At 40.8% G+C, this 14,228-nt stretch overlaps 1 protein-coding gene across 3 annotated transcripts in view; it reads left to right on the forward strand.

The window, feature by feature from the left end:
* zbtb7b (zinc finger and BTB domain containing 7B) overlaps window positions 1-12,261 on the forward strand; it is a 29,431-nt gene extending 17,170 nt beyond the window's left edge. For 2 of the 3 annotated variants that reach the window (XM_047362152.1, XM_047362153.1), the window contains exons 3-4: window positions 8,302-9,371; window positions 9,455-12,261. In XM_047362152.1, coding sequence (XP_047218108.1) covers window positions 8,308-9,371; window positions 9,455-10,076 — 1,686 coding nt within the window. In that variant the 5' untranslated portion in view covers window positions 8,302-8,307 and the 3' untranslated portion in view covers window positions 10,077-12,261. Of the gene's footprint in view, window positions 1-5,699; window positions 5,895-8,301; window positions 9,372-9,454 lie in introns of those variants that run through there. The other variant, XM_047362151.1, reaches the window with a different exon arrangement.
* Window positions 12,262-14,228: the final 1,967 nt, after the last annotated feature.

Consider the following 14,228-nt stretch of genomic DNA (forward strand, 5'->3'; position numbering starts at 1 on the left):
TAATTGTCTTTTGTACCTCAGCATATTAAACAAAAATAGTTTAAAAAAGATGGGGTTTAGTTCCCTATTTAAAAAATCAATGCATCTCAAACTCATTGGGCTGTTTTTGTTAAAGCACATATTTGAGTTTGTAATAATTAGAAAATTGACAGAATGTTTTTCTAAATTCTTTTTTTTATAATTATTGTTAAAATATTGACAGTAATTTTTTGACAGAGGCAGAGTTATTTTTTATTTAGTGCAATTTTAGACATAAAATGTGACAGCTCCAGAAATTATTTAAATTACTGAAGAGAGTCAATTTGTGTGGCTCAGTGGCAAATATAAACATGGGATGCACATCGCTGAAGGCCTTTTATATAATGCTAAAATGTACTAATGGTCTGATATGAGGTTCTCATAGTGTGAGGAAATATACCTTGGATCATGGTATTTACACAAAAAATTAAAACACATGATAAATTTTGAAGTTTTTAAGCATTCATTGTACAAAATCTTATACCTTTTTGGAGGTCTGCGCTACACAACAAACAGTGGGAGGATAACAAACTGATTTAGCTTGTTAAGTAGTTGGGCTATCTGCTGTAGTAGCTAGCCTGCAGCCTGCTGCTTGACAGACCTGCAAACTGTAGTTTTAAAACATGTTACCATGAGAAGAGTAATGGATGATGCTGCTTTAGATTCCAAAATATCACAGTTTTTATTCACCACCAGAAATATTTGCAAACAGCCAAATTTGTCTTTATTGCCGGTGAGGAAAAAGTGTAGTAGCCCTCTTTCAGTCAGCTGACAAGCAATGTGCAATCAGCTGGGGGAATGGCAGTGTTGCTTTACATTGTGCTCCATATAACAGGAAAACATTTGGTCACTCTGGCACTTTCTCTGGCATCTTGTGAAAAGTACTTTAAACTGTAGGAACGGTTGTGACAAATACCATGACTTACATTTTGTCCCATGACTTTTTAAAACTGTGGTATTCCTTAATACTGGTACATGACTATCAAAATCAAAAAGGTAGAACTTGATTTGGCAAAAAAAAAGAACCAAAATAGAAAATATTGAATAATTATTTGCAATATGAGCATTAAGACATTAATACCTCCAATTATTTGAACCATTATTGTAAATACAATTCCTGCTCAAAATAATTTCTGGTATTGCTTGGAAAATCTACAAAATAAAAGAAATTCATTTCAATTATTTAGGTTCCACATAGAAAAAAAAATCATATCCAACTGTCCACTGAACTGGGCGCCAAACCAAAGAACTTTAGAATGTAGAAAGCAAAAGTTGATCAGGTCAAGTTCCCATATCAATACTACATTATACAATTTATATATTTCAAATAATTGTTTAATTTTACCAACATGTCTTTTGAATGGAAGTAATAACGTTTTGGAGTGGGAGCTAAAGATTAGGGTAATGGCAAGGAGGCCTTCCAACATAAAAGACTTGGAGCTCATTGCAAAGGATGATTGATCCAAAATAACAGTGGAAACGTGCAAAAAGCTGCTTAGCAGTTATAAGAAGTATTTGATTGCTGAAATGCTAACAAAGGCTTTTTTATTCACTACTGAGGCCGGTACGAATAATTTTAGGCATGCCATTGTTTGCTATAAAATAATTGAATTATATTGAAATGATTAATTACCAAAATATTGATAAAAAATTGTCTTCTCTGTCATGTGCAAACAGAAACAAACTTCTTGGTTGTATAAAAAATCTTTTCAATTTAAATCTGTTGGGGGTGTGAATAATATTTGGCTCCATTTGGGCATGCCGCCCTTCTTCAGACTAACAGAATGTATATACAAAGTGTTCATTACGCAAAATACCCATCATATCTCTAAATTATTATTTATCTCAAAATATAAATATGGTCAGAGTCAAGCATACTGCATAGAATACTGTATATGTAGCATATGGCTGTGAAAACTTCATTATACCTTAACTTCAGGTTAGACATTGGCTGGTGTTAAAGGACAGAGCACATATATGTGCACCCAAATGTCTTGCCCCATGTGCTGATAAGCTGATAATCCTCCTGCAGATTCGCATGGTGTCCAGGTCTGGCATGCAAACAGGCTGCTGCTGCAGCCGAGTGCTCTGCTGTGGGAGGGCGAGGGGGGGATAAGGGCCTCTGCTCTGCCAGCCAAATGAATAATGTAATGTGCTTTTGGAACGAAGACCACACCACGCGCATGCGTCAAACTTCACACACGCACACAGGAGACACCATAATGTCCCAATTGCAGTAGGAAAGGAGGAGGGCCCACTTGCAGGGGCTTTCTTGAAAAATAACTAAAAAACATTTGCTGAGTAACATCTACTTGGTGGACTTCTCGTTTTCCTACTCTGTCATTGCAGGGCACAGTCAGTGTAATTATCACGATGCTGTCTCAAGTCTTGTCTTTGACAAATTCAAATGGTGATTCAAATTCTGCCTGGTTGGGTCTGTTTTTATATCTGCTGGTGGGATGCAAATGTGCAGTCGGAGGGAGCTGTTGGGACGCACGGCAGGTGGACTTTGTGTTTTATCACCTGCAGAAATTAGTTGCTGGTTTCAGCTTGGTTTCTGTCTTACATTTAGAGATGTTAGGGTGAATTTTAGCTTTAAATGTGAAGCAGCAGTAGGTTTGGTTTGATAGGCGTAAGATTTCTCATCCCCCAGTTTCCTCCTCCTCCCCTACTCTTCCTCACCAAAGGTGCCCTACTGCTCTACTCTCTACCCTTAAAATAAGTGAAGTGAAAAGTTTTCTTTTTTTTGTCTTAAGCACTAAAGTGAAGGAAAGTTGTGTGAGGAAGACGAGAGTGTGCATGAGAAACGGTATGAGCTTGAATCTTACTTTCCATGCGTTTGACTACTTTTGCCGTTGTTTTTTTGGGTGGGGGGGGGCAGTGGATGGTGTTTAGCACCATGATTTGTTATATTGTGGTTAGGAATAACGGATGAGACGCTGTTTTTTTATCTGTATGAAAAGCATCTGAGTCACAGCGTGTTTCGATTGACGAATGAACGCCAATGCGAACTCTATTTCCCTGTTCTTGTATAATTGAATATGTTTCGTCAGAGCAACAGAGCAGCTTGAATGTGTGTGTGATTCCCTAAAGATGCATCTAACTTGTACGAACATGTAATTCTGCTGTTAAAATCTCAATTTTTGCCCTTTTGCATGCATTTAAGTCTAAAAATAATCTCATTTAATTAGTGGGGTTCGTGTGAGGAAACCTTCTACCAACCATATGTGCTGCACAGACACACACACACACACACACACACATATACAAAACGGCCTTTTTGGAAAACATCTGACATCAGAATTTATAAGAGCTTTTCTCCCTCTCAGACTGGGTTTTGTGTGAAAAGCATAAAGTCATATTTTCCCCCCTTTAGAGTTGGAGCTCGATATAATTGAGGTGGACTGGGAAAACTGACTGCCTTAAATGGAAAATAAGACCCATAAAAATAACATGAGCAATCCCAGTCATGTGTCAGGTTGAGCTTTGTTTTAAACGACGTGCTGTTGTGTTTTTTACACAGGCCTACATGCAAGCCTGTTCCTTTTTCTCTCGGTCATTTACTGTGAGTTTGTTTTTGGTTATTTTTAAGTTTCCATTTCCCCTCAAGTACACATCTGCATCACCATCTTCCAAGCACAATGGGATTTTTTAACTTTGCATGTATGTTTGGCCTCAGTTTGAAACCAGCCCGACAGTTGGTTGAAAACAACCCAAATAATGTAAGGATTTAAATCTCTGTCATCTTCAGATCTTACGAAGAGACGCAAAATTTCAGGTGTTAAGAGAGAGAGGAAGAAGGTGCGCATAATGAAAGCAAGGGATGAGGAAAGCGTAAAGTTGTAGGGGTGATTCATTCCTCTGCCATCGACAAAAAGAGTGAGAGTATGAGGGCAAAAAAAAAAGCCAGACATAATTGTTTGAAGGCATCTGAAACATTGAAATTAATATACAGCAGCATAGTTTAAGGATATTTAAAGACACTGACTCCTAAAGCAAATGGATTTGACTCAGCTTCATCAATAAGAATAAAATTGGAAAATGCCATCATTTCGTTTGCCTTCGTGAGCGAATGTGTTTGTAACATCCTCTTGTGGGCTGTTTCTGACTTACTTACCATGTGTTGCAAGATTCAGCATGTTATGCAGACATGTCCTTGGTAAGCAACAGAAACAGAGTGACGAAGGAAGGAGTCAGTAGGGGGTATGAACAATGTCACTGTACAGTTTTATCAGTATTGAATGACTCACAGGCACACAGAAAACTGATGGGAATCGTTGAAGCCTTTTTTGTTTTTCATTTTTTTTAAACATTTTCCGAACACATCAGAGTTCTAAGGAATATGCCTAAAATAACAAGCTCGAACCACCAACTACCCATGATGTGTAGTTTTTGGGTTTTTTTCTTCTTCCCCAGAGCCGGAAACTTAATGTGCATTGTTGTGTGCTCCTGAAACCCATTTTGTCTTTCGCTTCTCTGCACTGCTTCATTATCTGCGATTCGTTATACACTTTAAGGTGAATTTTACAGACTTACGCCTACTGTTTGTGTTTATGCTGATATTATAGATGCAATTAGGAAATTTTCGTCGTCATAATATTGGCTATTATCATGCAGGACACAGTGTACCCATACAAGGTCAAGTCAAGTATTTGCACTCTGCCCAACAGAGACTGAGGCATTGAGTTGCTACGTATGAAGATTTAGCTTGTACTTTTTTACTCATCTAATACGTAAGGCTGAAGCAAATAAACATTGAGGTTCCTGATTTCTCTTTTTACATAAATTCTTTGTTCACATTGATAAAGTTTTGCTTTTTAAGGGCAGTGTGACATCTTCTCATAAGGCCAGAGATAAAACAGTGTCCCGAGTATGACAGAGGAAAACAACAAATCCTCTCATTTGGTTACCTAAAACTTCCAAAATAGCCTATTTATTCATGACCAAATCTACTGAAAATTAGAGAAACAATGTGTGAGAAATTACATGGACTTTCTCACTCGTCTGTCTCAGACGCTGCGTCCGCTTGCTGTCGCTTTACATTGAAGTGGAAAAACCTTCAAAAACACGCTTTCCGTTAAAAAATGGCTGCAAATATTTGCTATAAAGGCTTGGCGGTATTGTCGGAGGAGCAGAGGTTTAGTTTGCCTTGAAAGGAAGAGCTCAGTGCACCAGTTTGTCTCAGAGATGCGGTGTAATATGGTTTACCTCTCATATTGCACCTACCTGAATGTTTGATTGGGGTGCAAAATGACTCAGAGTGACAATATGATTTCTGTTCTTAGTTAGTTTTTTTCAACTTTGATATTCTTTGAATTGAATGGAAATTATTTTTAATGTGCTTTTGGTTGTGCCTGGGTTTCCTTTCTGCAAAACCAGTTAAACTAATGTTTGGCTCTCATCCCCGAAGGTTATTTCACCCGTAGCCCCGCTCTAACCTCTGCCGTGCTGCTCTCCATCTACCTGTTGGGTCCCCCCTTCTCAGAGGAAGGGAAGGAGATGGTGTTTATCGGAAAGTGTTCGGAAAATGGGCCGTTGGGTTTTGGAGAGAGGGGGCGCGTAGGTGACGATCATTGGGGGGGAGGGGTATCACTAGATCTCTCTTCGTCAGCGTGCACCCTCTTTTGATACAACAGGAAGGAGAGTGAGTGACAGCATGTTTGAGAGCGGTAGACATCCCCAAGGACGAGCGCTTAACCCCAACCTCTGACAACCAGATCCGACCTTTAACTTGTACCTCTGACGTGAGAAGGAAATAGTTAAGCAGAGGCGGTTTTGAAAGGCAACGAGAAGACTAGGAAAGAGGGAAAAGAATGGATACCACGAGACCGAGGCTGCCTCGTCTCCAAGGGACTGTGCCTATGAAGATGGGCAAGGTAGGACTGACATTTCAGACCTTTGGGTGGGACAGCTTGGCATCACATGGAAAAGAAAGTTTTGACATGTCTTTTGTGGTAGGAAGGATCAAGAAAGTTGACTTTAAAGTAGATTTTATGTACCAATATCTAATTGTTCTCCTTTTAACTGTAGGGAGGGAGCTCATTTTTTTCTTAAATAGTTCGTTGCTACGTTCGTGACTAGCTGAAAAGAACAATGGTGGGTGGGGGGAGCCACCGACTTACATGGAAGTCTATGCATGCATGTTTTCTGTGTGTGTGTTTGTGTGTGTGTGTGTGTGTGCGTGCGTGCTTAATAAGGTGTGTTTTGGAGCAGGTTATTCAGGTGGGTGTGCTGTTGTTGCACAGAGCCCTGTGGGCACAGTGTGAATGCTGTTATTGGACAGCCGGGGGGGCTGCCAGTTGCTATGGAAGGGAGGGGCGGTGGGGATGAGTTGTTTGTGGAAAATCTGGTCTGCTCAGGTGCATGGGAGATGTATCATCGACCAGGTACAATGCAGACAGGGAGATGTGCGTGCTTGGAGATCCAATGCAGGGAGTAGTTGGGTTTTATTACTGCTAGGACTCTTTAAAAGGAAATAAACAAATTGTCTTTGGTTGGCTTTCATATCTGGAGTTTATCGCCAGTCCATCGCTCATGCCGCTTGTTGAAAAACCGGCTTTTGAAAGGTCTTCATTGGATCAAAACAAAGTTAGTTAGTGACCTATCATTCTTTTGAACATCTGAGTGGCGGACATTTATTTGAGGCCTCCTCTTGCTGTTTTCCTTCCTCATTCTTTCACTGGTACTCCCCCTTTCACCCACTCTACTTTGTCACTTCCTCCCTCTGTCCTGCTTGCTTTTTTCGTCTTACTCCGCTAATAGCCCTTTGGAAGTTCTTCTCCAGGTATTTTAATCAGTTGGCTAATGCTATAAAGGTTTCACACACGAATTAACCTACTGCCCTTTGGCTTCAGCAACCACAGGGCATTGTACAACCCTCTATCCTTTCGACACCATCCCCAGTCATCTGGATTTATATCACCCTCTGTTTTGAAAATTACTTCTAGTTTATTTTTAGTGTTTTTTTCTCGCTTAAATATTTTGCCTCGGCCCAGGCTACATCCTCTCTATTCTTCTTTCGATCACTCAACCCCCACCTGATGAGTTGAAATCGCCTCCTCCTGATTTAGTAATCTGGATGGAAAATACAGGATGATCATGGGGGGCAGAGTGGTTGTTAAGCCCTGTTTAAATTGTCCCTCACGTGAAGGTGGACTCCTCATGTCAGTCACGCTACTGAAGGTTACTTTTAGAACAGTTAAGCAGAGGTCTAGGTAATCTCTCTTTCTTAGAAACTTCAAAGACATAATGATATTCAATCTCACAGTCCCTTGCAAAAATACTTACTCTACTAGGACATTTTCACATATTGTCATGTTACAAGCTCAAACTTCAATATATTTTAATGAAAAATTTAGGTGAAAGTTCAACACACAGAGATACATAATTAAAAGGAAGGAAAACGAGACATGGTTTAAAAATTCATATTTAAATTACATTTTTATTCACACTTTGAGTCAACACTTTGTAGAACAAACTTAAACTTACAGCTGCAAGTCTTTTCAGGTTTGTCTCTAAAAGCTTTGCACATCTTCAGGTGGAAATTGTGTCTTATTTCTTGCAAAATAGCTCAAGCCACATCAGACTGGAACGAGAGCACCTGTAAACATTAATCTTTGAATCTTGATACACATTCTCAATTGGATTTAGGTCTGACTTTGACTGGGCCATTCAAGCACATGAATATGCTCTGATATAAGCCTTTCCATTACAGCTCTTATTTATAGTCATTGTACTGGAAGGTGAAGCTGAGCTTCAGTCTCAAGTATTTTGCATCCTCTAACAGGTTTTCTTCTGGATTGTCCTGTATTTACCTCTATCCATCTTCCCATCGCCTCCACAGCTTCCCTGTCCCTGCTAAAGAAAAGCGTTCCCATAGAATGTTGCTGTCAACACTATGTTTCACAGTGAGGACATTTTGCAGTGTTGTTTTTCTACCTTACATAGAATTTGTTTTCATGTCGACCAAAAGCCTAAATGTTCTCATCTAACCAAAGCCCCTTCTTCCACGTGTTTGCTAGGTTCCCTAAATGCCCCTAAAGGCCAGATGTGTGGAATACAAAACTATTCTTGTACCTGTTTACAGAATTTCACAACTGAAATACACTGATGTTTGTGGTTTCCATATTTAGTCATGCTTCAAAGTTCAAGGGGTAGGAATACCTCTTCCAAGCATTGCTTCTAAAAATAAAACCATACCATTTTTTCCAACTAAGTTGTAGGTTTAAATCTACTCTGCCCTCAGCTCTTTCACATACTTAATCTTCCCTTTCTGTGCTGTAGGTGGCAATGTCTCCAGGAGAGGACGGTCTGATTGGGATCCCCTTCCCGGAGCACAGCAGCGAGCTCTTGTCCCACCTCAATGACCAGAGGAGGACAGGACTCCTATGTGACCTCACCCTTACCTCCCGCGGGGCTCGCTACCCAACACATCGCTCTGTCATGGCAGCCGTCAGCCTCTACTTCCGGCGGCTGTTCGGAGCGGAAGAAGGGGGTGGCGAGGGCGGCGGGGGCTTCAGCGTTTGCCAGCTGGACTGTGTGGCCCCTGACGCCTTGGACGCCCTGTTAGAATTTGCCTACACTGCCACGCTTACTATTCCCAGCTCCGGGATGAGAGATGTGCTGCGAGGTGCACAGCTGCTGGGCATCCAGTGCGTGGCTGATGCCTGTAGAGACATCCTCGGAGAGACTGGGGAAGCAGAGGGGGAGACGGCGGGGGAGCAGAGATCCCAACAGACGACTAGTGAGAGGACAGTAGAGACAACGAACGTTGTAGAGAAAATATCCAGAAGAAAAACAGACAAAAAGAAGGTGAAAAAAGTTGGCTCACATCACAACAACTTCTCACCTTTGAACCTGCTGCCCGCCTCTCCTGCCTCCCACCCTTCACCCATATCTGACAGCTTTCGCTCCCTGCCCCCCACCCAGCCTCCCAGTCCTGAACCAGAGGAGCTGCATCCCAAACTTAGGCAAAATGGGGATCCGAGGAGCATCCGACAACCTGGGAGAGGGGCCACACTAAACGGAGGGCTCCTTCACTGGTCACCAGAACGACCTCTTGCAGCCCACCTGCCACCTTTACAGAGGGACAAGCTGTCTGAGGATGATGACATGGAGGGGTTAGGTGATGATATTATGGTGATGGGATCCAGTTCCTTACCTACCTCCGTAGCAGATCGAGGGGCAGCAACATCAGTAGTGGGAGGGGGAAGGAAGAGGAAGTCTCAAACCCCCCAGCAGTGTCCAGTCTGTCAGAAAATTATTCATGGAGCTGGAAAGCTGCCACGCCACATGAGGACGCACACCGGAGAGAAACCCTTCCAGTGCTCTGCCTGTGGAGTTCGCTTCACACGGTATAAAAATTTCAAACAAATATTTTATGTTGTTTTATCTCTTGTCCTTTAAACCTTTTCATCATTTGTTTCATCCTGTTTAGCAATGACAAGTTGAAGATCCACATGCGGAAACACACAGGCGAGCGCCCCTACACCTGTTCCCACTGTCCTGCCCGCTTCCTCCACTCATATGACCTCAAAAACCACCTGTCCCTCCACAGTGGGGCCCGGCCCTTCGAGTGCCCCCTCTGCCACAAGGCCTTCGCCCGAGAGGACCACCTCCAGCGTCACCGCAAGGGTCACAGCTGCTTGGATCTGCGCACTCGTCGGCCCAGGCGAGTCCCCGAGCTGGCAGAGGAAGGAGGTGAGAATGAAGGCTTGAGGGATCTTTCCAGCCCTCTGTCTCTACAGGCCCACTCCTCTGTGTTCTTTCCTCGCTCAGTGCTGGAAAGTGGAGGTGGGTCTGGCGGCCCTCCGGTGATATTCCCAGGAGGCATCGACAGGGAGAGGTCGCTGGCCCTTCTGGCTCAACTCAACCCTCAGAGTCTGGCCAGCTACCCTGAGCTTTTCTTGCGAGGGCTTGGAATGCGAGGTGGTAGAGAGACGGAGAGAGAAGACCCTGGAGGAACTCGTTCGCCGGCTCTGCAACGTGACAGATGGGCCGATGACGCGGAAGCTGAAGAAGCAGAAGAAGCAGAAGAAGCAGAAGAAGGGGAATTGTAAAAAGACTTCTTATGTGGTAAAGTATCCACAATAAAAAAAATAAATAGAATTATCTCAGGTGGCTGGACTTATGACCTGCTGCTCCCATACAGAGAGCACTTAAAAAAAACTTATTACAAAATAAAAAAATTTAAAAAAGGATAAACGGGTTTTCTGAGATATTCTGAATGTTGGTCTTGTGGTTTTTGGCATTTGACTTATCTTTCTGTTAATGTTTGCTGTTTAAGGATTTTAGGTTTGAGTTGTCTCTTATACTTTTTTTTCTTGCTGGTCACCAGGATGCTTTTCGCTATGCAAACTAAAATCCAGGGCTTTAGATGGAGAAATATTTAAAGACGTGTATTTTTGTTGATTCAGATGCAATTTAAAAATTCATATCTCCTACAAGATTGCAGTAGGGTTTGTGTCCCCGATGTCCTCTGGTGGCTATCAGTGGAAATGCAGTGTAATTTAATCAACCTCATTTCTTGGGTTAAAAGCAATAGTCTTATTTTTTGATAGTGGTTCAATCTTTGCTTTATTTTGGTGCTTAAACCAAAGATCTGCCGGGTTTTTTCTTGTTTTGCAGAAAAAGAGATAGGGTAAATTGTAGCCAACGTTGGGTTTGAAAAGAAGATTCTTCCCAACTCCTTTGCAAAGCCATGACAAGAGGGTGTTTCAGAGCCAAAGTGCTCGGGGCTGAATGCCTGACCAAAAAGACAAAGTCTGGATTAGTGGGTTGATGTTGGTAAAAGATACATCTTTTATCTGTCTTCTTATGCTCTCGTTGACGTTCTTTAAAAAATGTGGGGCAAAATGTAGGGATTATTGAGAAAATAAACACCCCTCTGCGTATTTATTTATTTATTGCTATTTATTATGGCTGTCTTAAGACCACATCCAGACCGGATCCCAGTCTTTGTCAAAACTTATGAGAACCTGCACTGAAGATTTGTTTGCTCAACGACCCCCATATACCCAACCGCCTTGTTTTTCAAAAGGCTGATTGTCTTCTTTTATGCCATTCTTCCTCAAATGCATTCTTTGCACATTCAACCCACCAGGTTCTGCAGTAACACAGGCACATTCCACCCTTCAGAGGGTAACACAGGAGGACTAGAGCAAAGACATCAGAGAGGGGGTTAGAAAACTTCCTGGAACTGGAACACAGAGTGACTTTTCTGTTGTTAACTCATTGTGGACAGTACGTATCACACACTATTACGTAGCAGTTCTTGTAGTTTGGCTGTGACTAAAAGGGGCCATTATCTTTTTCAGTTCATTCATCTCTGACCAAAAACTTCATGCTTTCCATGGTGGTTTTGCTAAACAAACATTAAGGGCTTTTTTTTTTCTTAATCATATTAAAATCCATGTAGCATATGTACTGTTCTGGCCTTGTATGCACAATATCCTGTCCTTGCTGTTTTGAAACTCAGTTTGTTTCCATTTTATTTGCACTATGAGATTGGAGAGCTTCAAGCTTTTTTTTTTGTCCAACTTTCAGCATCTTATCCTTTAATTATCTCATTACTATTTAAAATTTTGATTAAGTAGACTTTACTTCTGTAAAGCCCTCATACATACTTCATCACATTAGTGTTTTAGTCAGACATAAAAAATATAAATATATACATATAGAGATATATTGGGATGAAGTTGCCTTAGGGTTTTTTGTGCTGCAACTATTCTCAGGAAATCTTGAGCAATGCACTAAGTGAATATACAAAATGTCAAATGGGAAGCAAGCGATGCTGAAGGGTGATTGATACTATTCATGCAAGTGGGATTCCAGTAGTGTGAAATATTATATTTTATAGATTTTGTAATGACGGAAATCTTATGTGCAGATAATAGTAATGAAAGTAAACTACTGTCCTTGCTGGAACCTGTCCTACTGGAATGGCAGTAGGATGGTTTGTCCTTTGCATGAAGGGTGTTGGTGCTCCCAGTTAAAAGCTTTGTGAGTGAATGACGGTTAAACTGATGTCAGCTGTGAAGCGTGTGTTTATATGTGAACTGTTTGGGTTTTTTTCCTGGCTTTGGTGAGGGGATATTGAGGGGGTACGATCTGAATAGAGACCCCGCTATCAGGGATACTTTTTTTCTTGTCTTTCAGTTTTTTAGAGGACTTCTTCTGAGAGACACAAATTAATTTCCTCATGATTTGTTTCAGATGTAAAGAAAATAAAAATATCTAAGCTTGTCTTTGTGTGTTGCTTTGTTGTTTTTATCACAACTCTGTGCTTAAGTTACTCCTCAAAACACTAATATCAGTCATGTTTACGCCCTCTGGCAAGCAAACTTTGCAACTGTTTAACATGTTTTCATTACTATTGACACCAGTCTTTAAACCTTTGACAATACCATTATTGTGAAATAATATTAGACTATACTTTTAATCGAACATAATAAGCAATCCCAGAGGAGAAAACATTAAACACTCTTTCAATAAATATGGCAAGCCTACTGTGTACACTTTTGTTTCAAAGTCATAGGAACATATGCTTCCACATCGCCTTACAATGCATTTGACACTGTGGCATACACCTCTCATCAATAACTAAGCCAGGCTGCCACAAATGTAGCTTTGAATGCATTATTATCTGCAACTCAAATATCACTGGAATTACCCAATAATAACATTATTTTTGTGGTATGCTAAGCAGATGCAAAACTTACCTCAGGATGCTGAATGCTTGAAAGTGAAAGCTAAACCAATGGCATCACCTACTGTCTGATTAATTATCTGACAACTTGGGGGCACTCAAGTGCTGAAACTTTAATCCCAGATGGTCAGTTGATCCTTTAATCTAAAAATAAATTTTAAACAAGACTATGTCAGTGAAAATAATGCACCTGGTCATGATGCAGAAAAAGGGCCCATACATCAAAGATGCGATTTGATGTTCCACAAAATCTCCTTCATTTCCTCTCGTTTAGAAGGTAGGCCGATCTGATACCATACCCTATCGACTAAGAATGAGATGTCGGTCTTAAGTGTGTAAAGGTAAGACACCCAATACATTTGGAACCTCATCCCCCCCACCTTCCTCGTGGTATTTAAAGGATAAAGCAGCTTTACTTTGCATTACCTCGATACAACCAGCAGCAATGAACATTGTATAATTTTCTTTATGCTAATAAAAACATTAGTTGTAGCACAAACCTACAAAATACCAACTTTACTTACAAGCTAGCATTAGCACTACAGCACAGATAGTTCCAGCAGCAAGTTAGAAAAGCAGCAGTTTAAAACGTTTATTGCTTGCTGTAGGATTTTATGTTTTAGCGATGTCCTGATTAGTATTTTTTCCCTTTCGAAGATGTGAGTAACTGAAGAAATGGCAATGGCTCACACCAACTTGCAGTTAGATACTTAAAGTTAATAAAATCAATGTCATGTTTATGCTTGACCTGGTAGGTTTACAGCACTTGGTAAATAACATGATACATTTTTCACTATTACAACCCATTAAAAAATGCTATTCCAGATGCCACTCTTTTTTTTTTTTGCCCCTTTTCTTGATGACAACATACATTTCATCCCACTGCAGTTCCTGCTGGACAGCCTTAATAAGCTGATCCAAGAGAAAATTATCTTGGTTAAAATAGCTACTATAATGTTTTGACAGCACCAAACATAGATAACTATCATTTGCCTGTGAAGGTTTATCTGACTCAACACATACAGCTAAAGCCTTAAATAAGCTCACATCCTGCTCCTGCAGGTGTTTTTATGCAGATCAGTTTGTTGAAGTGCTGTAAGCATTAGCAAGTTGCTGGGGTGTAATTTAGCACCAAAGTCGTAAATCATAAAGATTAGTGTCTGTGACACCAAGAACTGTCTGTGCAAACCGGACTGAAGCTGTAAAGCAGTTTGCCTGGAATCCACTGCAGTTTCTCTGTTTCTCTCACTGGGAACATCATTGTAAAGGGTGAGGAAGGCTTTGATTCAAAGTGGAAAAGTCAGATTCTGTCAACAAAATGAGATGCATGAACTATGCTACAGTATTGCAAGCAGTGCACAAGTAAATAGGCTGTGACTGATAGATGACTGGCTCAGATCAGGATATCCCTAATCAAAATTTTGCCAGCTGGAAACAGTCATTCTCACAGTAAGTGTGTTTAGTAGTTGTTTTTTGTTTTTTTTTTTGGTATTGGAAAATAATA

The sequence above is a fragment of the Girardinichthys multiradiatus genome, chromosome 3 (assembly GCF_021462225.1).
Source record: "Girardinichthys multiradiatus isolate DD_20200921_A chromosome 3, DD_fGirMul_XY1, whole genome shotgun sequence".
Lineage (NCBI taxonomy): Eukaryota > Metazoa > Chordata > Actinopteri > Cyprinodontiformes > Goodeidae > Girardinichthys > Girardinichthys multiradiatus.